The 26,847-nt window shown below is 44.3% G+C and overlaps 3 protein-coding genes across 5 annotated transcripts in view; 1 reads left to right on the top strand and 2 right to left on the bottom strand.

The window, feature by feature from the left end:
• The window catches only part of ARHGEF3 (Rho guanine nucleotide exchange factor 3), a 281,665-nt gene extending 260,518 nt beyond the window's left edge, over positions 1–21,147 (bottom strand). The window contains exons 1-2 of one of the 3 annotated variants that reach the window (XM_074344626.1): positions 21,092–21,147; positions 3,005–3,236 (exon numbers count right to left, since the gene is read on the bottom strand). In XM_074344626.1, coding sequence (XP_074200727.1) covers positions 3,005–3,055 — 51 coding nt within the window. In that variant the 5' untranslated portion in view covers positions 3,056–3,236; positions 21,092–21,147. The remainder of the gene's footprint in view (positions 1–3,004; positions 3,237–21,091) is intronic. The other 2 variants (XM_074344627.1, XM_074344631.1) reach the window with 2 other exon arrangements.
• IL17RD (interleukin 17 receptor D) overlaps positions 1–26,847 on the bottom strand; it is a 155,563-nt gene that overhangs the window by 14,846 nt on the left and 113,870 nt on the right. The gene's annotated exons all lie outside the window — the stretch shown is intronic.
• On the top strand, positions 15,477–20,487 carry SPATA12 (spermatogenesis associated 12). Its single transcript, XM_074344135.1, is given in 5 exon segments — positions 15,477–16,145; positions 16,148–16,171; positions 16,174–16,219; positions 16,439–16,470; positions 16,557–20,487. Coding segments are annotated over 5 exon segments (291 nt in total). The 5' UTR covers positions 15,477–16,093; the 3' UTR covers positions 16,694–20,487.

Here is a 26,847-nt window from a genome sequence, read left to right as displayed (position 1 = left end):
CAAATATTTTCTCCCAGACTGCAGCTTGCTTTTTCACTCTCTTAATGGTGTCTTTTGATAAAGAGTTCTTAATTTAATGAAGTCCAATTTATAAAGTTTTTCTTCATGGCAGTGCTTTTTGTGTCTTGTTAGAGAAACCTGTGCCTAGCCTAATTTGATACAGATATTCTTCTTTATTATCTTTAAGAAGCTCCATTGATTTGTCTTCCACATTTAGGTCCTTGACTCATCTCAAGTTATTTTTATACATGGTAAAAGTTAGGTGATTGGGGTGTCCTTTCTGGGTAAAGTTCTGTCAGCTGTGACCACAAACCAGACACACAAGAAGGACCAATCTCTGCCACCTCCAGAGGAAGACACAGCTTCCAAGACACCCTCGTCCTTTACCTGGATTCTGCAAAAGCATCTAATTCCACCTCACCTCCTGCAACCCAACAGGATTCAGATGTATACGTCCTTATCGTTTGAGAGCCCAAACCTTACAAACTACTCTCATCTCAAATGAAGCTTCCACAACTTCCCATAAGACCATTTTGACAATCGCACATGGGTCAAAATCCTTTTAAAATGCAAAATGATTAAGTAGGACTATGCATAGTGACCATGTAAAATAGCACCTGGCTGTCAGATTTGCTGGGTGCCCAGTGTCTGCATCTATGGGCTGGGAGTTAGGGAGGCCACAGGATATGACCAGACATAGCCCCTGTAGTCACTGTGCTCACAGCCTGGGGAAGAGAATAAGAAAAAATGGGAGAAGAGAAAGCAAACAGGGAGAAGTACCAAGAGAAGGCCTCCCTTGCCACATTTGAGCCAAGAACTACATATGGAAAGGAGCCGGCCCTGAAAAGAGCAGGAGTAAGAGATTCTGGACAAGAGAAATGGCGTCTGCAAAGGCTGAGAAAGAACAGGGACTGGGATCTTGCTAGAAGGGTTGACAGGGTGTGGCAGTATCTGTAGGTAAAGATAGGAAAAAGTTTGGGCTTTTTTCTAACCAAAATCAGAATGCATTGGCACCACAAAAGCTCTAAGAGGATGAAAGGCATTCAGTCAACTGGTCTCCTTTGAAATCCTTCTATCACAGCGTGGTTCACGCAGGCAAAGAACCACAAACTCCTCTCAGTCTTGACTGTGTTTGCACACAAATGCACAGGTGAGTGCACACACGTGCATACACACACACACACACACACACACACACCTGCCCCCTTGGTGCCACCTCAAGCTGAGGACCCTTAGTTCCTCCTCCAGTCCCAGGTGGGATGGGGTCCACACTGCAGACTTTTGCATCCCAGCTGGCGATTTCTCAGCACTTATTATCACAACTGTAATTTTACTTACATTCATGTGACTATTTGATTCATCTCTGTTTCCTGAATGAGCCTATCTGTTGACTCCAAAGAGGCGGAGTCTGAGCCTGTCTCAGCCACCAAGGTCTCCCCAGCACCTCGCACATGGCCTGATGCAAGGTTTAAGGGCTCAATATTAATATATTTTAACTTTTTTGGGTGTGAAATTTCAAATATATACAAAAGTAGAAAGAGTGTGCCCATCATTCAACTTCAATGGGCAACTCATTCCTAATCTTTCTTCTTCTATACCCTGCCAGTGGAGTAAACCTCAGCCATCACATCACCTGTTGAATGAATGTGTGAATGAATGTCTCCTACTGTAATGCACAAAAATAGGTGCTTAATTTTTACTCGTTGATTTTGCTGTTGACATTAGACAGACAGGGAAAAGTTGAGGATGGGCCACCAAAATGAGTCAGTATGCCACCAAGTTAACAACTTTGATAAAATTTCAGGAGAGCTTGATAAAAAATTTCAGGAGATGAGATTTAAACTTTTGGCTAAAATGAACTTCCTTTCCCCCATATTCATGGGGCTTTAATTTTTCAGTCCTGTCCTTATCATTGCCACATTCATTAAGAAGTGACCACAAGCAGGGAAAGGTTACATATTTCCCACAATCCCTTTCAAATAAAAATCCTGAAAGAGCAAGTTTCTTTCCATAAAATAAGGCATGTGGCCTTTTACACACAGAAAAACAATGCCTTGAAAATGAATATTACAGCTTGCTTCCTCCAGGGGCAAACTATATTACACCTATTTTATCTACTGTAACATTTATGGTAGCTTGTTCTACATGAGCCTGGTCCTTTTGAAAAGCCACTACAGTTTTACAAACATTGGACAGAACTGTCATCATGAATGTGGTATTCCCAGTATCTCGTACAGTGAGTAGCACTTGGTATTCAGTGGATTTGTTTAATGTCATCCATTCTTCCAAGTCCCAAAGGTACCAATAAGAATAACTTGAAATGCTAAAATGTAATCATATTGAATGATTTTTTTGTTGTAAAATATACTTATTAACTATATTTTCCAACTTCCTTCATAAACACAAAGGAAAAAATGCTAAAGCTGTCTTTAAACCTAAGACCTAGAGATAAGTCACATTTTGGAGTCTAATCTTCCATGAGTGTGTACGTGTGTTTACGTGTCGGCATGGTTACATGTCCAGGCTCCTGAATCTCTGCCATTCGCTGCCTGTGTGGCCTGAGGCAAATTGCTTCACCCCCATAGGCCCATTTTCTCTTCTGTAAAGTGGGACTGATAAGACTAGCCGACAGGGTGAGACCAAGACTTAAAGAAGATGTAGTGTATGGAGCCCTGAGCCCAGGACTGGCACACAAGTGTTCAGTCAGTGTAGCTGCTGTTACTGTGTTTCCAAAAAGAAGCTGCTGAAGAACTCTGGACGACTTTTAGGCTCTGCTGGGGAGCTTTTCCAATGGCCTGCACAGAAGTGGGTGCACCTGCCTCCACCCCCAGCAGGGAAGCCGACTCAGAGAACCGGAGGGGGCACGCAGCTGGAGCAAGCTCCCAGCAGCAGCGGCCTCTGAGTCACAGCCCAGCCACATCCCTTTGTTCCCCGCGGGGTGAGCTGTGACTCACACGGGCCCCAGTCCTGGGCTGGGCCCAACTGAACCTGGGACTGGACTGACCTGCCCACAGTCACTAAGAACGCTCTTTTGAACACTCTCCTTGTCCATCATCTTTCACCCTCCAGCCTGGTGATCTGCTCATGCCACGCCAGATCCCAGCTGCGAGTATCAGACCTTACAGGGACCCTCTGAGCTGCCGGGTAGTTTACACCATCGCCGCCGCCGCCACTTCTTTTTCGGTTCTGTGCCTGTTTTCTCACTGTGTTTCACTCCATTTTGATTTAACTTCAACCTGGAACGAAAAAGTCCAGGAGATCCGCTATAGGATTCACTCCCTCAAACTCCTCTTACAATTTTTTTATTGTAGTAAAATATGCACAACATGAAATTTACTATTTTAACCATTTTAAGTGTACAATTCAGTGGCACTAAAGTACATTGACAATGTTGTACAACTATCACCACTATCATTTCCAAAACTTTTTCATCACCCCAAACAGAAGCTCTATACTCATTAAACAAAAACTCCCCACCCTGCCCTTCCCCTGGCCCTGGGTAACCTCTACCCTACTTTCTGTCTATATGAATTTGCCTATTCTAGGTACTGCGTATAAATGGAATCACACAATATTTGTCCTTTTGTGTCTGGCTTATTTCACTTAGCATAATGTTTTGAAGGTTCATCCATGTTGTGGCGTGTGTCAGAATGTCCTTCCTTTCTATGGCTGAGTAATATTCCATTGTATGTATACACCATATTTTGTCTGTCCACTCATCTGCCAATGGACTCTTGAGTGGTTCCCACTTTCTGGTTACTGTGAGTAACACTGCTATAAATATGGGTGTGCAAGCATCTGTTTGAGTCCCTGCTTTCAATTCTTTCAGGCATATACACAGGAGTGGAACTGCTAGATCATATGGTACTTCTGTGTTTAACTCCTCTGATACACTTTTAAGAGTTGGACATCATAACACAGCAGCTGCCACAGCTAATGCTCAGTGAGCATTCTCTTCACTCTGGGTTACATATCATTCTAAAGACTTTTTGTGTATTGTCTCATTTAGTCCTCAAAACAATTCCCTCTGGTGGGGCATTCTTATTCTCATCCCCATTTACAGACAAAGAAACTGGGGTTACGCCAATCAGATGGCAGTGCCAGCATCTGAATCCAGGCAGATGCTTTCACATGTTCTCCAGGTGTGACAAAAAATCAAGCTGTTTTGCCAACATGCATTTTCTGCCCTGAACAGAAAATCTGCCTTACCCAGATCTCTGATACCTTTCCTTACTCTGGACTAAGGAATAACTTTCTTAAAAATGGGAAAGGAGAGGATGTTCCACTGAGTGGGATTAATCTAGACTCACTCCTTGCAGTGAGAGAGCCCACTTCATTAAGATGGATGAAAAAGGGGAATCTGTTGGAAGGATATTGGAACAGTTTGGTGCAGTGACTGGCTCCAAAGACGACGTGCCCAACCCTCTCCTCACACTGTTGCCACCCGACACTCCCCCAGGGCCCCATCCCTACTGCTCTGGACTCAGGTGCTTCTGAGCATCTTCTCTGCCACTTCTGAGTCAGGGTGATCCAAGGGAAGCCCACGGCCTGTCCTGGCTGGGCCTACATGCAGCCCTGGGCTGATCACCACAGCTGGGGGAGAGGGGTGGAACGGTGATGGACCCAGCCTAGGCCAAAGCCCCACCTCAGGCTCAGGAGAACTGGGACTCCTTCCAGAGGGGAGGGAGGGAGGCAGGGCAAATCCAAGCAAACACCCACTGTGGTGTAATTTACAAGAGCAACAAGAGTAACACTAAACAAAACAAGGCTGAGTAAAATTGCTGCATCCACTCAGTGAAACATTATGTAGCTGTTTAACAAGGAATCATGAAGATATGCAGCAACTTAAAAAAAAAAAAAGAGTCTTAGGGAAGAATGCCTGGTGGGAAAAGACCAGATACACACACACACACACACACACACACACACACACACACACACACACTTACTTACATGTAACAATTTGCAGGTAAGAAAAAAACATAGGCAAGAATTATATCATAAAGGAGGAATTATAAATGGCTTTTAATCTCTATTTTCCAAACTTTCATTTATTGGTTCAACAAATATTTACTTAGTGTCTACTAGGTGCCAGGCGAAGTGCTAAGGATATGGCAGGGAACAAAACAAAAGAAAAACCCAGCCCTTGTGGAATTTACATTCTAGTAGGGGAGGCAGAAAACAAATAAGGTGAATAAGCAAACTACACCCTCTATTGCATTACAACAGGAGTAAAGAGAAAAAGTAGCTCAAGGACGGCAGAGAGGAGTGTTGAGGGTAGCGCTGACAGTTTAGATATGATGGTCAGGGAAGGTGATATCTGAGTAAAGGCTGCAGGAAGTGAGGGACCAAGTTATGCCAAAGTCAGAAGAAAGGCATTTCAGGCAGGGGGAATAGTGAGTACAAAGACCCTGAGGCATCCAAGTAGGGGAGATTATTGAGGCTGATGTGGCTGGAGCGGGGTCAGGAGAAGAGGAGCAACCTAAGGGAGAAGGTGGAGAGGAAATGCAGCCAGATCCCGGGGGTCTTGTAGGCCACTGTAAGGACTTCAGCTTTTGCTATAAGATGAGAGCCCTTGGAGGGTTTTGAGCAAAATAGGTGGGAATCTACCCATCCCTTCAGAAGGATCCCTCTGGCTTTGAACTGAGAACAAGTCGGAAGGAGGGAAGGAGAGAAACTGGGGGAGATTCCTGCAGTCTTTCAGGTGAGGGGGAGAGGCGCCTTGGACAAGGGTGGTAAGCAATGACCACATTCTAGGTATATTTTGATAGCACACACAGTGGGATTTTCTTATAAGTGTGAGGATGAGAGCTACAAGAGTCAAAGATGGCACCCCAGTTTTTAGGTTTGAGCAATCAGAAGGATGGAGTTGCTGTAAACTGAGATGTGGAAAGAGGACCAGCGTCCTGGAAGCCAGGTAAAGAGTGAACTTCAAGGAAGAAAAAATTATCCACTATGTCAAACACTTCTGGTAGCCAGGCAGGATTGGGCCAGAGAATGGGCCATTGGGATAAGAAACATGACAGTCACAGAAGATCTGTCAAGAGATGTTCATGAGGGGAACCCAGCCTTGCTTGGAGTAATGGGTTCAAAAGAGAATGGATGGCAGCATTATTCACAAGAGCCAAAAGTGGTAGCAACCCAAAGATCCTCAACAGACGAATGGATAAACAAAATGTGGTCTATAAATACAATGGAATATTATTCAGCCTTTAAAAAGGAAGGAAATTCTGACAATGTGAAAGAACATTTAAGACATTATACTAAAGGAAATAAGCCAGTCACCAAAAAACAGACAAATACTGTCTTACTTGTATTGATTCCACTTATACATGACATCTAGAGTAGTTCATTCATAGAGACAGAAAGTAGAATGGTGGTTAACAGGGGCTGGGGAGAGGGAGAAATGGAGAACTATCATTCAATGTACATAGAGTTTCAGTTCTGCAAGGTGAAAAAAGGAGATTGTTGCACAACAATGTGAATATACTTAACACTACAGAACCGGACACTTAAAAATGGTTGGGATGGTAAATTTTATCCTATGTGTAGTTTATCACAATTTTTTTTAAAAGAATGAGAGAGCATGAGAGGCACAAATTAGAGTCAGCAAGTCTAGACCATCCTTTCAAGAAGTTCTGCTATAAACTGAAAAGAAGTCGGGGGTGTAAATGGAGGGAGAAGGTGGATAGGTTTTTTCCCTTAAGTTTGGAAAAATAGAGGCATGTCTGTGTGCTTATGGGACAGATTCAGTGGACAGTGTTCTTGAATGTTTAAACTTTCAAAATAAAAGCTTAACAAAAAAAGATGAAATTGAAACTATAATAAATTTAATGTTATCCAGCTACTATGTTCTCACATACAGCCTAAGCTCCCACCCAGACAGCCCCAAATACCAACAGTTCCTGTGGCGAGTGACCCACGGGACACCACAGTTATGTGGTAGCTTGTGGCTCAGGAATGGGGGGCAAAATCTTCCAAGTTTAGGCTGAGACACAGATGCTGCATTAGCACACACAGCCCTTGGATAAATCCACTGAACAAGCATCCACTAGTTGCAAATAAATGGCCCTGTTTACTTAGGGCTATGAACTCTCAGGTTTCTGATCTAAAAGTGAAATGTAAGAAAAATCCATTCAACTCAAGGCAAGAAAATCTGAGCCACCCCCATCCCCAACCCATCTGCCAACCCATGCTGCTCCTCTGTAATTGCCAAGGATGCCAAGGATGGCCTTATTTTGCAGTCAACCATGGGAGAGAGGGTTCTTTCTAAAACGTTCTCCTGTTTGTAACAGTATCCCACTCCTGCTTCCCACTGCCTCTTTCCTTTCTTCTCAACAACTTCAAACAGTATTTTATCCCCTGTAATACTTATCTTTTAAGTGTCAACTTGGCTAGACCCTAATGCTCAGATTTTGGTCAAACATCATTCTAGGTGTTTCTGTGAAGGTACAGGATTTTTTTTTTTTTTTAGGTGAAATTAACATTTAAATCAATAGACTCTGAGTAAAACAGATTGGTCTACACAGTATGGGTGGGTCTCATCCAGTCAAAGGCCTTACCAGAACAAAGCCTAACAGCCACTAGCAAGAAGGAATTCTACCAGCAGATGGCCCTTGGAATCAAACTGCAACACTTCCTTCAGTCTCCAGCTTGCCAGCCTGCTCTGCAGATTTTGAACTCACCAAGCCTCCACAATCACATAGAGGAATCACCAGTTCCTTAAAATAAATCTCTCTCTTTCTCTCTCCTCTCTCTCTTGCTCTCATTCTCTCTCTGTATACGTGAGATAGATAGATAGATAGATAGATAGATAGATAGATAGATAGATAGATAGATAGAGAGACAGATATTACATCTTGTATAATGTTATATAATACATACTATGCGTCATACATCACTATACATTGGATACATTAAACATTGTTATATATTGTATATGTTTGTATAATATATTATATACTCTGTTGATTTTGTTTCCCCAGAGAACCGTGATACACCCCCAAAACAACTGACTTCCCATCAGAAATCATCTCTTATGACCTGTACTTGCATAAAACTTCAAGTCATCAGATGATTTAAAAGAAACAAAAACAAAAAACCCACAAAATACAGCAAACTTAGGAAGAATAACATCTTTCTATATTTTGATCAAAGCTATCATAGTGGATACACTGATTTTTATTGAAGTATAGTCAGTCTACTATGCTGCATCAATTTCTAGTGTACAGCACATTTCATATTTTTTTCACTGTAAACTACTACAAGATATCGAATATAATTCCTGCGCTATACAGTATAAACTTCTTTATCTATTTTATGTATACCCATCAGTATCTGCAAATCTCAAACTCCCAATTTATTCCTTCCCACCCCCTTACCCGCTGGTAACCATAAGATTGTTTTTTATGTCTGTCTGTTTCTGTTTTATAAATAAGTTCATTTGTCTTTTTTTTTTTTTTAGATTCCACATATGAGTGATATCATATGGTATTTTTCTTTCTTTCTGGCTTACTTCACTTAGAATGACATTCTCCAGGGTGGTCCATGTCGCTGCAAGTGTCATTATTTTATTATTTTTATGGTTGAGTAATATTCCATTGTATAAATATACCACATCTTCTTTCTACAGTCATCTGTTGATGGACATTTAGGTTGTTTCCATGTCTTGGCTATTGTAAATAGTGCTGCTATGTATCTTTTTGAATTAAGGTTCCCTCTGGATATATGCCCAGGAGTGGGATTGCTGGATCATATGTTAAGTCCGTTTTCAGTCTTTAGAGGAATTTCCATATTGTTTTCCACAATGGCTACACCAAACTGCATTCCCACCAACAGTGGTTACACTAATTTTTAAACACAACTATAGGTCATACAAGTGGTAATAATTTTGTATCCATTCTGTGGATACTTTTTTCAATGTATAACAACTCTTTAGCATATTAAGTTACACCCTACTCCTTTACACTTTTAACAGTACTCAGTCTTTCTGGGTTCAAGCCCAGCTCCACTACTCACCTGGTAGTATGACACTGGGCAAGTTACCTCCCTGTGCCTCAGTTTCCCTCCATGAGGTTGCTGTGAGAATTAAATGAGATAGTACATGTAAAACCCATAGTAAATTGTCTAGTACAGTGTTTTTCAAACAGTAGGTTTTGACCCACTAGTGAAATAAATTTAGTGGGTCTCACAACCATCATTTTTTAAAAAAGCATAAGTTCATTAATGTAGAAAAGAATTATCAGAGGATGCCAGACATACATAGGGTAAGTGTTGATTCACCAAACTTGTTTCAGATACATGCGTACATGCGCACGCACACACACTCACACAGAGCAGGTTACAGTCTAGATTTATTTCTTACAATGGGTCACAGTCAAGAACAAATGTGAAAAGCTAGACTCTACCGTATAGTAAGCGCTCAACAAAATTTGGTAGCATCATCATTATTATCTCATTCTAACAGACAATATAACTTTCTTTATTAGCATAATAAAATGGAGCTGCTAACATTGGTATCAATTCTACCACTCATTCCCTGCAGTGTGATTCAAGAGTCACTCCACCTCCCTAAATTAACTTGCCAAGTCTCTCTCCTCAAAGGACTCAGGCAGTCATTTAAATATTTTCTGACTCACAATGCTGGCCAAGGATTAGTGAGGCCCTGCCCAGCCCAGAACACATGAAATATGAGTGATCTGTTAAGAAAACCACTTGAGTCTGCAAGACTGCACAGGGCCTTTGTAAAATTAAAGCCATGCTGGAGAGAAACAGTTCCCCCACCCCCTGGGAGACGTGTCAGAGAGAGAGGTTACACAAGGTCAGCTAAGCTGCACCTTCTGAGACTGAGGCCTCAGCTCTGTAACATGCTTCCTTGTTTTGGGGTTGGGTTATGTCATTGTGTTTTTCCCCAAACTTTCCAGGCGCATATGCATGTGCACACACCCCTCACTGAAGAATGAAATGAAATCCCTACGAACTGTTCTAACAGCTTAGGTAAAGGAAATCTGTTAAACCAAAGGAGCATATGTTTTGAAGATCTCAAAATAATTTCTATTGCATATAAGTTTTTCCTCCAGAAACAAACTAAAAACTCAGCCCAAATTAGTGCTTTTTTCATTCCTTTTTTGAAACAATAGTAATAAACAACTCCACCACCACCACCCACACACACACACACATTCACACTCTTGTTTAAAATGGAGCTCCTCGCCACAGCTGAGAGTTAGCTGAGGGGTGAGTGGATCTGCAGCTTCCAATGCAGTTCCTGGGCTGTTCCTTAAATCTGGAAAGCCAGGTTCCTACTGATACACATGTAGGTGCTTCTCTTTTTTTATTTCCTCTTTCATGAGAATACAATCCTGCACTTGTGCCAAAGCATTACATCTGGAACACATAAGTGCATGTAGGGGTGTAAACTAATCTTTTATTATGTGATAGTATTCCTTTCTTATTTTTACTCGATTCTTCAAACTATGATGGAAGGCAGAGTGGGGACAAAAATTGCTTTAGCAGCAAAACCCTCCCCTTAAATGAAATCCTACCTCTGCCCAACAGATAAAACAAGTTAAAAATGCAGCCTCACTCCAATTCCGTCCACCACTCCCTGGTACCTCCAGAGCTGTGGAGGCCCCTAGTTCTCACCACACTTCTCAAGGCACGGAGGCAGGGGAATATGGGAGGATCTTTCGGGATCTCCAACATTCCCTCAGAGTAAAGGGAACCCAGGTCTGCCATATGCTCAGTCAGTGCCAGATGTACTCCCAGGCTACAAGTTCAGGAATTAAATGTTTTATCCAAGGCCTTCAGCCTTAGATTAAACACTACACTATATTGTGTCACTTTCTTCAACAAGGAAAAGAAATGCTGATGTCCATGGATTTTTGTGTGTGCAGCTTGAAGGATGGGCCTCTAAGTGTCTCCTCAGAACACTCAGTGACTGGGGGAGGTGAGTGAGTGATGCACCCAGTAAAAGTGTTTCAGGACTGGACTTAAATCTCATTGAGATGGGAAAACTCCCTGCTGACCTACAGGCTCAATACAACACCTGTCAAATTCTTAGCCGCCTTTTTTTGCAGCAACTGACAAGTTGATCCTAAAATTCATATGGGGACCCAAAATAGCCAAAACAATCATAGAAAATGGCAAAGTTGGAAGATTCATATTTCTAGATTTCAAAGCTTAATACAAAGCTACAGTCATCAAGACAGTATAGACAGGGATACTAGCACAAGGATAGACATGTAGGTCAATAGGGTAGAACTGAGAATGCAGAAGTAAACACAGTTATGGCCAATTGATTTTCAACAAGGACATCAAGACAATTCAATGGGAAGAACAGTCTTTTCAACAAATCATGCCGGGGTCCACAGGATATCCCCAGAATGAAGAGAATGAAGCTGTACTGCTACCTCATATCACACACAAAAATTAACCCCAAATGGATCAAAGACCTAATTTTAAGAGCTAAAGCTATAAAACCCTTAGAAGAAAACTCAGGCATAAATCTTCATGACCTTGGACTAGACAAAGTTTTCTTAGATATAACACCAAAAGCAAAAGCAACCCAAGAAAAATAGATAAACTGAACTTCATCAAAATTAAAACCTTGTGCTTCAAAGGAAACCATCAAGAAAGAGAAAAGACAATCCACAGAATGAGAGAAAATATTTTAAAAATCATGTATCTGATAAGGGACTGAATCTAAGATATATAAAGAAACTTACAACTCAATAGTAAAAAGACAACCCAGTTTTTTAAATAGGCAAAAGTTCTGAATAGACATTTCTCCAAAGAAATGGCTGGGAGCACACGGAAAGATATTCAATCAACACAATATTGAAGAACAAAGCTGGAGGACGGAGGCTACCTGACACTATAAAGCTACAGTAATCAAAACAGAGCAATATTGGTCAAAAAAAAAAGGCAAATAGATCAATGGAACAGAATGGAGAGCCCAGAAATAGACTACCATAAATACAGTCAGCTGATCTTTGTCAAAGGAACAAAGGTAACACAATGGGGCAAAGACAATCTTTTCAACAAATGGTGCTGGTGCTGAAACAACTGAATATCCACATACAAAAAAAAAAGAAAAAAAAAAGAATCTAGACACAGACCTTTCACCCTTCACAAAATTTAACTCAAAATGTATCATAGACCTAAATGTAAAGTGCAATTACTAAAGCTCCCAGAATATAGCATAGCAGATAACCTAGAATACCTTGTGATGGTGATGCCTTTTTAGATTCAACACCAAAAACACAGTCCATGAAAGACATAATTGATAACCTGTACTTAATAAAATTAAAAACTTCTGGTTCAGCTATTATGGAAAACAGTATTGAGATTCCTCAAAAAACTAAAAATAGACTTAGCATATGATCCAGCAATCCCATTCCTGGGCATATTTCCAGAGGAAACTCTAATTCAAAAAGATAGATGCACCCCAATGTTCATAGCAGCACTATTTACAATAGCCAAGACATGGAAGCAATCTAAATGTCCATTGACAGGTGACTGGATAAAGAAGCTATATATGTATATACGATGGAATACTACTCAGCCATAAAAACCAATGAAATAATGCAGCAATATGGACAGACCTGGAGATTGTCATCCTGAGTGAAGTAAGCCAGAAAGAGAAAGGAAAATACCATATGATATCGCTTATATGTGGAATGTAAAAAAAATAACAAAAATGAACTTATTTACAAAATAGTAACAGATTCACAGACATAGAAAACAACTTATGGTTACCAATGCGGAAAGGGATGGTGAAGGGATAAACTGGGAGTTTGGGATTTGCAGATACTAGCTACTATATATAAAATAGATAAACAACCAGGTTCTACTGTATAGCACAGGGAACTATATTCAATATCTTGCAATAATCTATAATGAAAAAGAATAGGAAAAGGAATATATATGTATAACTGAATCACTATGCTCTATACCAGAAATTAATACAACATTGTAAACTGACTACACTTCAATTTAAAACAATTTTTTTAATTAAACACTTCTGCTGTGCAATAGATAATACCAAGAGAATTAGAAGACAAGTCATGGAGTGGGAGAAAGTAAAAGACACATGTGATAAAGGATTGTTACCCAATATATACAAAAAATTCTTAAAACTCAACAGCAAGAAAGAAACAACCTGAATCAAAAATGGCCCAAAGACCTTAACAGATGTCTCACCAAAGAAGATATGCAGATGGCAAGTAAGCACATGAAAAGATGCTCCACATCATCATATGTCACCAGGGAAACACAAATTAGAACAACAATGAGGCTACCACTACATACCTTTTATGACGGCCAAAGTCCAAAATACTGACACCACCAAATGCTAACAAGCATGTGGAGCAACAGACAATCTCATACATTGCTGATGGGAATGTAACATGGTACAGCCACTTTGGAAGACGGTCTGGTGGTTTCTTACAAAATTAAACATACTCTTACCATATGATCTAGCAATCACATTCCCTGGTGTTTACCTCAAAGAGGTGAAAGCTTATGTCCACATGAAACCCTGCCCATGGATGTTTATAGCAGCAGTTTATTTATAATTTTCAAAACTTGGAAGCAACCAAGATGCCCTTCAGTAGGTGAATGAAGAAATAAACTGTGGGGAAAGGGTACAGTTCAGCGGTAGAGTGTGTGCTTAGCATGCATAAGGTCCTGGGTTCAATCCCCAGTACCTCCACTAAAAAATAAAATCAAGCAAAAATCTAGTTAAAAAATACATAAAGAAACCTAATTACTCCCTGTCCCTCCAAAAAATTTTTTTAATAAAATATAATAAAAATAAACTGATATATCAGACAACGGAATATCATTTAGTGCTAAAAATAAATGTGCTATCAAGCCATGAAAAGACATGGAAGACCCTCAAATGCATATTACCAAAAGAAGACAAAATGAGAAGGCTACACACTGTATGATTCCAACTATATGCCATTCTGGAAAAGATAAAACTATGGAGACAAAAAAAAGATCAGTGGTTACCATGGAGGGTGGGAGATATATGAGAAAGTGTAGCACAGATGATTTTTAGGGCAGTGAAATACATTTATCCAAACCCACTGGAAGAAAAACACCAACTGTGAACCGTTCAGTAAACTACAGACTTTAGATGATTATGATGTGTCAATGCAGGTTCATCCTTGGTGATAAATGTACCATCCTGGTGAGTGATGTTGATTATGTTAAGGGCCATGCACGTGTGGGAGCAGGGAGTATGGGAGAAATCTCTGATTGAGGGAGAAAATTCCCATCAATCTTACTGTAAACCCAAAACAGCGTTAAAAAAAATAAAGTAAAAAAAAAAAAACCATATTCAACGCCACTAACCATTAGGGAAATGAAAAGCAAAACCACAATGAGATACCACTTCACATACGCTAGAATGGCAATAATCAAAAAGATGGACAGTGACAAATGTTGGTGAGGATATGGAATAATTGTAACCCTCATACACTGCTGGTGGGATTGCAGAATGGTACAGCCACTATGAAAACATTTGGCAGTTCCTCAAAATGTTAAATATAGAGTTACATGACCTGACATTCCACTGCTGGGTATATACCCAAGAGAACTGAAAACATATTTCCATACAAATTTGTACCCTCTTCCCTGGGGAAGGGGAGAGCCAGGGCAGGTAAAAAGAGGAGAGATGCATATGGACAGAGAAAGTGCTCTTAGACATGTGGTTAAAAGAAGAAAAAAAGCTGGAGAAGAATACAAACAAAATGAACAATTATGTTGGTTTTTAAAGAGACACAGGTACACACACCTATATGTAAACATGTAAGAGAAACATACAGCCAGCTGATTATAACTGTTCTTTCCAGATGCAAGCCTGGGATGAGAGAGGTGGAATTTCATTTTTTACTCTACAATGTCTGATTTGTTTGCATTTCTGTATATTAAGAAATAATCGATGTTTCTTCTACAAAAGAGCATTTCTTTTTCTAGCCAAAACGGAAGGAAAGAGGGAAGAGGCCATTAGAGTTGGTCAGTGAGGAAACTTGTGAAAGTGGAAAAAGCATCCCAAGTGGTGGGAACAGCAGAAGCAAAGACGCAAAAGTGGAAAAGCCCCTGTGGTATTTGGGAGACTGTCAGGTTCAGCTCCATTACAGGGTCCAGCGGGTGACCTGGGATGGGAGGTTGGTAAAGACGAATCAGCACAGTGAGTTGAAGCAGCCAAGTTTCAAGTGTGTCATGTGTCCCTCAGGGACTGGGGACATGCGGGTGAACACTGTAGGCTGCGGGCTGGGGAGACTGCTGGGGGAGGACACGGGGAGAGGCTGGGGCAGCTGTGGTTGGGCAGAAAGTCTCAGTAGCAGTTCATACCTGGCCTCTGTCTCACCATAAACTGACTCCCAGCTCCATTATCCAGATTTGGCTCCTAATAAGATCATCTCCATAAAGAATAGCACCTGCACCAATGAAGTCACCAGATCTGAATAAAGAACGTCCAGTGGGTCAGAGCACACATTTCCTATAGGAGCACAAAGCAGTGATGGAGTGACCTGGGTCAGTCCTAAGTCACAAGATGACCCTAGCCAGCCCCTTCTGCATACAGGCTGTGATGAGGGTAAGCACGCTGCAAATACCTTCTCATGTAATCCTCAGAGCAAACCTGTGAGGGTACAGGCAAGCACTGTCCCCATTTACAGATGAGCAAACTGGCTTGCAGAGGTTAGGCACCTTGTCCAAGGTCACTCCACTGGTAATGCTGGGATGGAAACTGGAATACAGGACCCCGACTGCCATCTCTACAACCTCCAGACACCTCAATTTGCCTCAAGGCCAGTCAGTGCACTGCTCCAGCCTCCAGGAAAATATCACTAAGCTCAGAATTGGAGATGAATCCAGGGCTTGGGTTTCTATCAGCAGGAACAGCAAATCCAGATCCATAAAATTACCATATGCTGGCTGGAAGTGGAGGTGGGGTGTTGGGACATGGAGCCAAGTCTGACTGTTAAATAACTAACTAGCTTGGTCTTTAGCTAGCTGAACCAGGCAAGACACCAAGCTGCCTCCTCTGTTCAGCTCTGGCCACAGGCCCCAGCTTCTCTTTATGGAGCATTCTGGTTTTGACCAGGGCCCCATGTATAGCTCTGCCCCAACTTGTAATCCACCTTGGAAAAGTCAGGAGATCCTGGGAAATAAAGGCAATGACTTTCTCCAGCCTTGTTGTTCCATGGTCACCAGGGACCCCAGGGCATCCACCTACCATCCCAACAAAATCTCACAGAGCCAGGGACTGAGCATTTGGCTAGAAGCAGCCTCTGCCTCCCAGAGCTGACATCCCACGGTGATATGCACCAAAGGGAGGCCTGTCCAAGATACTGAAAACACCGTCTCTCTTTACATCACTGAATAAATCTTCAACGAAGATCCTCCTCACTTCCATCTCTCCCAGTACAACTGAGGAGATGCCTAAGAAGTTGGCAAGTTATTCATCACTCAATTTCCCAGTCTGGAAAATGGGTTCACTAAGAGGGCCTGGGCCACAAGACAGTTGCAGAGATAACATGAAGATGTTGCTGCAGAGCTCAGTAGCACACGGCACAGCCATTCAAATCAACTGGCATTTATTGAGGGCTGCTATGTCAGCTCCTTTTCCACAGTACACTTCAATGCATGCACACACACACAGAAACACACACTGCTATAACCAATGAGAACTGAGAGTCAGTAACTTTCTGGACCTTTGCACATGCTGTTCTCTCTTCCTTCTGTCCCATTCCATGCTCCGAGGCAGGGAGGTTATAGCCATCCCTCTCTGTATCTTCTTAGATGTCACTTTTTCCAAGGAGACTTCCTGTCACACCTCCTTTATGCTATGCTAAATAACATCAATTGATTAGTCGATCAGTCAATCAGTGGAGAGAATGAAAAGCATTCATCTCTTGGTCCACAATCCTATACATTTTCATATCTTCACTTTTTCCCATCAAAGCCCTGCTGAGTAACTTTTTTCCCTCTAGGTGATGAGGTGGATGTAACCAAATGACACAAAAGAGGAAGGAGTGCATGGTCAGGGCAGGTGGGGTGAGGCAAGCCCTACTGTCTAGAATTATAGTTCCAGCAGTGTCCCCGAGGCTCATGCTCATTGCCCAGGCAGCAGTTTCAGGAACATCATCACTCCAGGTCCCACGCTCAGGAAAGGAAGGTGGGAGCCTTCTGGTCAACCAGGAGAGCACACAACGTTGAGACTTTACTCCAGCCACCTGCTAGGATTTGGAGAGAAGGTGGGAAAAGTTCTGCTCACACTGCCTCATTTCCTCTCTCCCTTCCCCAGGGAGATAGACCATGTTCAGGGCCCCAGAGCTGACTGGTCACACCAAGAGCCTGACTGCAACCTTGGGTTCCATATGCATAGAATGGTCTTCCCCAAGATACCCACATGGCTGCTCCCTCTTTCAACTGGGTTTCTGCTCGGTTGCTGCTTCCTCAGAAAAACTTGCCCTAACCTAAACCAACCCTGCCTCCATCCCAGTCACTCTGATGCCCTTACCCAGCTTCATCTTCTCATCACACTGATCACACTCCCTGACACCATATTACAGGTCTAGTTGTCTGCTGTCCATCTCCACCACTGGGATTTGATCTCCTAAAGGGAGGAATGCTGTTGGTTTTCTTGACTGCTGTGTGGCCAGTGCCAGAGTCCTTCCGTAAGTCATTCTTGAATAAATGAAGTACACGAGCTGAGCCAAGAGGCTAAGGCACATAAAAAAAGCAAAGCTTACCTCCAAACCTCTCCAGGAGACCCCACTCCACTCACCACACTGGTGATCTCAGACACTGGAACTGACTCAATAAACTAGAATCATATATAAAAACATTTCGTTTTCACTCAAGTTTCAACCTGTATATGTGAGGTGATATGAATCAGACAATAGGTATACAAACCATTAAGATAATGAGTCCAAAGATTAATTTTTTAAGTATATATAGGGCCACAATTAATAAACTGATTAAGGAACGATTAGGAAAAATCCAGGGAAAGAACAAAAGAGTAAAAGAAACAGAGCCCCACCCCTGCTGCCCAATGAGTTACAGGAGCCTGGACAATGCAGAGCTTGGCCTGATAGGTTTGTAAGCTATTGTAGTTTTCTTTGATGCCTCTTTGCCTCAGATCCCCTCTGATGACATATGACTCAGTAGCACACTGAGTTCTGGCCAGGGCTCAGGAACCTTGGTGATGGCAGAAGCAGAGGCAGCTCACTGGGATGGATGGTGATGGATGAAGGGAGATCAAGATGCAAAACAGACCAGGAAAACTGGAGTGGTAGCATGCAGAAGCCCGGAAGCCATATCTCATCCTAATCAGAGTGGGTGCAGGGGCTATAAGCAGTTTTCTGCACCCACATCTTTCCTCCAACAGAATGGGCTCTCTCAGGAGGCAGTGAGTCCCCTGTCACTGGAGGATTCAAGCTCAGTTAAGCAATAACTAGGAAGAGATGCTGTGGAGGTAGTTTAAATTGCAGGTTGAACAATGTGACCTCAAAGGTCACTTTAACCCAGAGCTCCTGATTAATGGCCTGTTTCTTTGTATCTCACTACTCTTAAACCTCTCCAGCCTCACCTCACTTCCCTCAGTGGACACTCATTCATTCTGTCACTCAGGGACATTTATTGAGCACCTACCATGTGCCAGGGACCAGAGTTCAGCAGTGACCAGGGCAACACATCTACCCTATTGGAGTCTACATTCTCCTGGGTGGATGAAGATAATAAACCCATAAATAGATGCATGAGTAAAACCATTTCAGGTAAGCTCCATGAGTAAAAGATAATGGGGGGATGTGATAGAAACTGAAGGAAGAGGGGCTGTTTTAGACAAACTGCTCAGGGGAAATTTTCTACAGAGGAGACATCTGAGCTAAAGGGCAAGAAGTTGTCAGACATGAGAAGTGCTGGAAGAGTGTGTGCACCAGAGGGAGGAACATGTGCAAAGGCCCTGAGAAGTCTCCTGATACCTTGAGTTCAAATTTTCATGAACTGCACCCCATCCTAAAGGCCCCACCACAGGCCAACAGTCCCTACCCCCACCACCTGCCTTCTACTTTCCCAATGGACTTCTTTATCAGATTTTCTCAAGTCAAGGCAGACCTGAATTTTCCACTGGAAGGTCTGCTCTGAGCAAGGGCACAAAGGAACGTGTGTGCATCTCCACCTCCAGAGGCAGAGGTAATGCTGACATGTTGACTCCATAAAAAAAAAAAAAAAAAAAAAATGGGCCTGCCCTGTATAGGGAGCAAGAACTCGCATCTTCCCACCAGCTGTTCAGGGCCCACTTTTGTGGGATGCAGGCCTTTTGCAGAGTAAGATAAAAAAAGAGAACCCTCTGGAAAAACATACACGTGTGCTCCAGCATCTCATGTGTATCTCAGGAGGTTCCTGGAGCCCCAGGTTCAGAACACCCATCTGTGGTTACTACCACCAGAAGTAAAAATTAAACTAGTGCAGCCCAGGGACACCCCACTGATGGAAAGGACAAGTCGCTGGAGGTGAATGAATGAAATGGGAGAGACAGGATCAGGTCATCAGCCCCTAAATAGACTCCCACATTCACAGAGACAGAGGATGTCAGCTTGTCAGGGGGCCCAAGGCCTGTAAGAATTCAGGTGAAACTTTATCCACTCCACCCCAGCCAGAGAAACGTCCAGTCACAGCCCAGAGCCTCCAGAGAAGGTCCAAGATCCCACTCTGCAGGAGTGTCCTTGACAAAGGTCATCACTAATCTCGTGTTCTGAAAGACATTTTGCACAAGGCTGGTTAACCATAGGAAGTGTTACTGCAAAGCCCAAGTATTTCAAGACTGAAGGGGACACCACGCTACTGTGTGAACAAGGCAGGTCCTTGGCAGGAGGAGAAGTGCCAAGAGCCTGCCCACCTACCCGACTGGGGAGCTAGGGTCGCAGATGCCCTGTTAGATGTGAGCCACAATAATAACAAGAACAGCTACCCGAGGTGGAGGCACTATATTAAGAACTTTAATCTTACACAACCTTTTAAATTTTGTACTATTATCATCTTCATTTTATAGATGAGGAAACTGAGGCACAGACAGGCGAAGTAACCTGCCCAAGACTACACAGCTGAGACACAGACAAAGCGAAACTCTCCTCTTCCACACCCAAGGACAGAAAAGCGGTAATACCTGGATAGTGCCTGAAATACTTAAAAATAAGTTTCTGCTAGTTCGTCCAAGACAACTACTGTTTGGCAGTTCTCACATCCTCGCCCAGTGCTGGAAGAAAGCCTGGATTCGGCATTAAATGGAGCAAGAGCCCTCTAGGAACAAGCAGCTCTGTTTCGGCAATGTTCAAGCCCACGATGAGGCCGCTGATAGTGCAAGAGCCGCTCTTCCTCGTGGCAAAACCCAAAGGAACCCATTTCTACCCGACTCGGTAGAAACTTCCACACTCAGAAAACGCTCAGCTCACCTGTCTCAAACTCCGAGGCACCGAGGTTCACTTTAACCTCTGGTGTCCGCCTTTCCCCTGCCCCCCACCCCCTCACCCCCGCCTCTATCTCAGGATCCTCTGGCCGCGCAGTTTAAAAGATGCAGCCGCCAGCACTGGGGCCTGGGTGGGCTCGGAACCGCCGGCACCGCCGCGTGCGCTCAAATCCCCCGCCGCAAAGTGAATCGGCGGTCCTGTGAGCCCCCAGCCAGCACTGCCAGACGCTGACCTATGGGAAGACCCCAGAGAGAAAGGGGCTGCGCCCCAGAACAGGTAACACCTCCCTCCCCGGAAGTGGCTGCGGGAACTTTCAACCAAGGGTTACCGGAGGACCGAAGTCACGGTCTGTTTCCAGAGCTGGTGGTGGCATCGCCTACCTGCGCCGCGCCCGGGCGCCTAGTGCGCCCCGGAGCGCTCCGAGTGCCCCGGGCGAGAGAGCCTACAGAGCCCGCTGCGGGTACTGGGATGGGGCGAGGGGGACCCTAGCGGGTTCCAGCTCCAGGATGGTGGGTGAAGGAAGAAGAGGAACCAGCCAGGGAAATTATCCTGCTCCAGGGGGTCTAGCGGAGCAGCGGGGCTCCAAGCCAGCCGCCCACACTCACCTCGGCGCCCAGGGCGGTCTCGGCCGGCGGCGCTGCGGAGCGCACAGCGGCTACGATGGTGGCAGCGGCGGCTGCGGGGGCGGCTCCCCGGGGCGGGGCGGGGCTGCGGGCAGAGAGGCCGGACTGGCCACGTGGGCGGGAGGCGGGCCAGGGACCCCTGCGGCCGCCCAAGTGTGGTGGCGGAAAACTCGCGGACGCAAGCAAGCCTGGCTGCCGCTTTGTACTCCCCTCTCTATGCACGGCAGGGGTCCCCGGGAGGGCTAGTGTGTGAGGAGGAAGGTAGGGAGATCGGGTTCCCCCCGACACCTAGTTCGAAGAGAATTTATGCGATCCGGAAAAGGTGTGCAGCCTGACCCCGGCTCCTGCTCCCCCGGGGGCGGCTCTGGGGACTGTGGCGACGCCCATCCCGGGGTCGCAGGAGTTGCCCTGGAGGACAAGGACCGCAGCCTGCGTGTGGAGCCCCAGCCTCGCCACCAGGCTGACCTTGGGTTTGTTGCTTCCTGCCCAAGCCTCACCTCCTCCACTGAGGGGCTGAGAATGAGGACGAATACCCGCGCGCCCAACAGGTTCTCGGGAAACGCCAGTTTGTGAGTGAACGCTAAGCTTGAAAGAGCAGCAGCCAGCAGTGGCCTAGGTCTTCCGTGAGGAAATAAGACAAGGGAATCTAAATTCTAAAAGTATTTTCTGTATTCATTCATTCATTCGTTCATTCATTCAACAAATGCCTACTGTCCTCAAGACCCCATAAAGTCAGGAGTAAAAAATGCCCTACACTCTTAGGAAAGCATAAACCGTGATGATAGAAATCAAAAATTCATCAGCTGCTTTAACATTCACAACAGCCTTGTGAGGTATAGGGGTTGTGTGGGTCCACTTCTCAGATGAAGAAACTGAAGCTTAGAAAGGTGAAGCAGCCCCCAGGTCAGAGGAGAGCATCAGCCCAAGGGCTAAGGTCTTGGCAGGTATACCCTCCAGTAAGTGGATGGACCAGACTCTGAGTGGACCCCCTCACTCTCTCCATGGGGTGAGCTCTAACCACCATGCCCTCATTCCACCTCACAGGAGGAGGGGGGATGCTGAAGGCTTCTGGGAGGGACCTGTCCTGGCAGCAGCCATTGGGATGTAGATCTCCCCACCCAGGCCCCTGGGACCAGCACAAGGAGTTCAGAACTTTCTCTGGTACAGCTCAGACTTTCTTCATTGCAACCCCTGTCTCTCCTTGCAGGCACTGAACCTTGTAGTGCTGGGTGGCCTCTTCCTAGCCCACATTTGGGGCCAGAAACTGAGCATCTTGAGCAAACCAACTCTCATTCCAACAGCTGCAACTTTCATTCCACTACACCTTGACTCCAAACCCAGTGCCTCATGACCCATCCGTGTCCTGTTCAAGGATCACACACCCTCCCCAGTACTTCATTTCCAAGGACAAAATCTATATCCAGCCCTCTAGTCTTCAACCTTTTCTCCCAAACCTCTTTTGTTATTCTCCTTCCTCCATACTGTGGAAGATCCCTTACTACAACCAGCCATGTTTATTAAGTAATAATAAAAGGCTTCCACTCCCTCATCAACCCAGAGCTCAGCAGGCCCTTCCCTCTTACAAGCTGATACTTAGTGTTCTACCCAGGCAGCCTTGTCAGAGATAAAGTTTCCATTAGCTTCCACTTAACGATTTGAGTGTCTGCTACATGTGACATACTATGCCAGGCTCTGGGGAACAGCAGTGACTCTGTCACCAAGATAACATAGTCCCTGACCCCACAAAGCTCACAGCTGATATGGGAATAGTCAGACCCATCACTGTGCAGTTTAGGGAGCAGGATGTGATGAAACACACAGAGGAAGTGCTGGCCCAAATTCGAGCATAGGGAGGCTTCCTGTGAGAAGTGGGAGGACTGAGGGTTGGACAGAACTGGAGATGTGGAAGCCCAGAGGTGGGAGAGCACACGGCACACTTCTGGAAGTCCATGGAAAGGGGTAGGTGGGGGGAGAACGAGGCTGGAGGGGCCTTGATGGCCAGGGTGAGACACTCAACCTTGCCTATGAAAAGGTTCAGGCAGAGGTAATGGGATCACAATGGCTACTGAGTGAGGAATGGATACAGTGGTGAAAGTCTGTTGGACACAGCAAAGACATCGTGCATTTTTATTATTACTAGGGGCAAACTCCTTGACTTCTTCTGTTTTATAATTCAGTGTTTCCAGAAATCAGAACAGATCTGCAAGAATACAGAGACTAGAAAGAAACCAATTTAATCCCACAAGGATTTATATGCAGTGCCCTATCCCCTCCCACCCATTCACACTTGGTCCTGCTAGGGGGAGGGTGGGAAGAACTTGGTTCCTGAACTCAAGTTAGAAGACTGTTGGAGGAAGAGATGATACACCCAAAGGGAGTCCTTTGGTGGGGAGTGTGGAGGGAACAGGAAATGTGGATTACTATCCATGGCGTTTGGAAACTGGAGAGCCCAGAAGACATTGATCAGCCACCTTTCCCCTTTGAAACAGTCAGTTCTTGAGGGCCCATTCTTGAATTCACCACCATCTCCCCTAACTCTGTAAGACAGGATGGAATAGGACCAGGGCAGTCACTTTACTAAGTCACCAATTGGGAAAGCTGAAGTGTCTGCAGGAGGTCCCCAAATGGAAGGACAAGTGATGAGCTCTAACTGATGCCAGACAGGAAAGCAATGACTAAGGGCTGGGACGAGGTGCCACGTAGCACAATCAAGGAAAGGAATCTCATGAGAAGGCACACCCAAGGGCAAGGGAGAGACACTGAGACCACCAACATGGGCCACTGAATGCCCATTGGGTACCTTTAACATTTGTTGTGTGCGATCATACATTAAAAACTCTCTGATGGTATAACACCACTCGTATAGCAACCCTGAGAGAAGTATAAAGAATTAGATAAAACCCACCCACAATCACACCACCCAGCAATAACTACTGTTAATTTGTGTCCTTTATTTTTCATTTAACATATTGTGAGCTTTTTCCTTTGTCATGAAATATTCCTCTACCTAGCTAAGAGCCACTTGTGTGAATGTGCCTCTTCTTATCATCAGTCCCAGCTGGTACTTGGGTTCCTCATTTCTCAGTATCAGGGATAATGTTTGGTGAGGAAAATCTTTCCTCAATTAACTTTGACACACACTTCTGTTTGTCTCCTTAAAAGAAGATGCTAGAAGTGGAATTACTAGAAAGGACACAGACAACTCTCAAGGAGCAGCCGTAATAGTGAGCAAGAGGGTCTGGCACATAGTCACATGAGCTCTTCCTGAAGGCACGTGTCAGGCCCTAGACTAGGGTGGACAGTGGTCAAGGAAGGTTTGACTGCAAAGGAGAGCTGGAGACCTAGAAAGGAAGAAGAAACAGCCTGAGGCAAAGGACTCAGGGCAGGACCACACAAGTGAGGAATCTCAAAGTCTTGTATGGCTATAAAGAAAGGGACACACAGAGAAAAGAGGTTGGCAAGGGGCCAGGTAAGAACTTTGGGGTTCACCCCCAGAGCCACTGGAAGTTTCAAGCAGGGAGTGACGGTGATGAAGTAGCCATTCCCCGAGAGTCATTGCCAACTGCCGTGCAGAACTGAACTCTCCAGCAGACAGGAACTCCACATAGGTCATCTACATCTGGTACAGAGACTGGGGCTGAGAGATGTTGGGGGGGGGGTCACACTTTGTAACTATACAGCCGTTAATCTGCCCCAGGTGACCACATCCCTACAGGCAGGGAGGATTACCGTGTGCCAGGCTGTTTCCAGATCTCTACTTGGCCTCACATTCAAGCCCCATATCAGCCCAACTAGGTACTATTACTCATTTTGCAGATGGGGAAGCTAAGTTGTAATCAAGTCAAGCCACCTGCTTGGGGTCACAAAGCAAGTGGCAGACTGAGACCTAAGTTTAGGATACTTGAGACCAAAGCTCCCCTTTAATCATAATGGTTAAAAAAAAAAAAAAGTCTCACCAGTAATAAAGCAGAATTATACACATGTGTGCAGGATCTTCAAGTACATCTAACTTCAGGTACACAAACCAAAGGCAGGACATGCTTGTATTTGCATTCTGTCACAGGCATGCTCTGGCCTTTCTTTGCTGTGAGTTCTCTCTGGCCTCCTCTTGCTCATCCTGGTGGCAAACATCTACGGTTTGTTTGGAAGCTGACACCTGCCCACTCCCTGGAATGTTTCTGACCAGCAAGAGCAGGAAAGACCAGGAAGAGCAGTCTCATCTTGGAGGACCATTATTGTCTCTTGCCCCTCTCCAGCTTCTAAAACTTGGAAAAATCTCCCTGACAGTGAATTGACAGTCAGTTAGAGAAACAATCCCTGCTTTTGTTCACATCCAGAGAGGGGTGTGGTCATCCACCTGGTACAGGGTCCTTGAAGCAGCAAGTCCAGAAAAACATCTTTCTGTGTCTCTACTGGGGCTGAAGGATGACCCGGGAAAAAAGAGCCTACTGAATGAAACACTAGCAGATCTGAGTACATGTTCAACTGTCACAGGCTATGTACATTCAACTATTAAGAACCCCCGGTTCCTGTCTTAATTTAATTTTGCTAGGAGCACCTCCCCCTCCCCAACCCCATCCCTTTCTTCCTGGACCAACACCAAAAGTCAGATGTGGACCCACCCTCTTCTCTTAGGGGGGAGAGGCTTTAATTTAGCACCTGACAAAGCCAGGGAACTGTCTCCCACCCACTTCCATGTGGCCCCCAAGGAACCCCAAACCTGCTCTTCCACAGAATAAATAATAGCTACTATTTACCATGTGTCTAGCACTTGCCAGGCATGGCCGTGGGTGCTTTTTAGACCTCAATTCATTAAGCCTCACAATAACCCTATGCAGTGCGTATTAGTTTCATCTTGCAGATGAAAGAACTGAGGCTCAGAGCAATTAGGTGATATGCCCACAGTCCCATACACAGAAAGAGGTGGAGTCAAGACAGCAGGGATCATGTGTATCTTATTCAATACTGTGTCCCTAGGACACATTTTAGGCTCTCAAATAAATATAGCAAGAAAGTTGTATCACCTATAAATGTGAAAAATGGTACAACACCCCTCCAAAAAGAGGCCAGAGAGCCAAGCCCACTGACCTTGCAATAATTTCCCTTAATCTCAAAGATCCTGTTTGAATGTTATCTCATTGCAAAAAGGCCTTACCCCATGTTTGTATCCCTCCCTCCGTTTACCGCATCCTCTACCTAACCTATTCTTGGGCAAGTTCTGATTTTGTTCCTGTGGACAGTGAGGACAGGGTATGTTGGGGGTAAGGGTGGAAAAAAAGTATTTATTAAGGACCCACTATTTCCAAAACAATGAAGGTATAATTTACGTCTCCTCTTTCATTCACCTGCTTAGCTTATTGCCTGTAGTCTCTTTCTCAACTAAACCAAAACAAAAAAATGCTTTCTAATTAAAGCCTGCAAGGGGAAGTGGTCTTTGCTACCCCTAAAAGTTTCCATTTCTAAAACAAAGTAAATAAAACCAGTGGCGAGGTCCCACACATGTTGAACAGCAACTGCAAGAACCCTAAGCAGCTGTAAAAATGAACTCTGCTTTCCAGTACCACGGTAAAAATTAGCGCTTCTCATCCTGTCCAAAGAGAAGCTTTTTCCACCAACAAGAAAAAGGAATTCACTTACCACAGCATCTGCCTAAAAAGATTCTTCCAATAGAGTCCTTTTAGATCCATGTGCTTAACCTTTGAATCAGATTTACTCTTAATATTTGGATTGAGAAAGGA

This window comes from Camelus bactrianus, chromosome 17 (genome assembly GCF_048773025.1).
Source record: "Camelus bactrianus isolate YW-2024 breed Bactrian camel chromosome 17, ASM4877302v1, whole genome shotgun sequence".
NCBI classification, from domain to species: domain Eukaryota; kingdom Metazoa; phylum Chordata; class Mammalia; order Artiodactyla; family Camelidae; genus Camelus; species Camelus bactrianus.
This window is presented reverse-complemented; position numbering and strand designations above follow the sequence as displayed.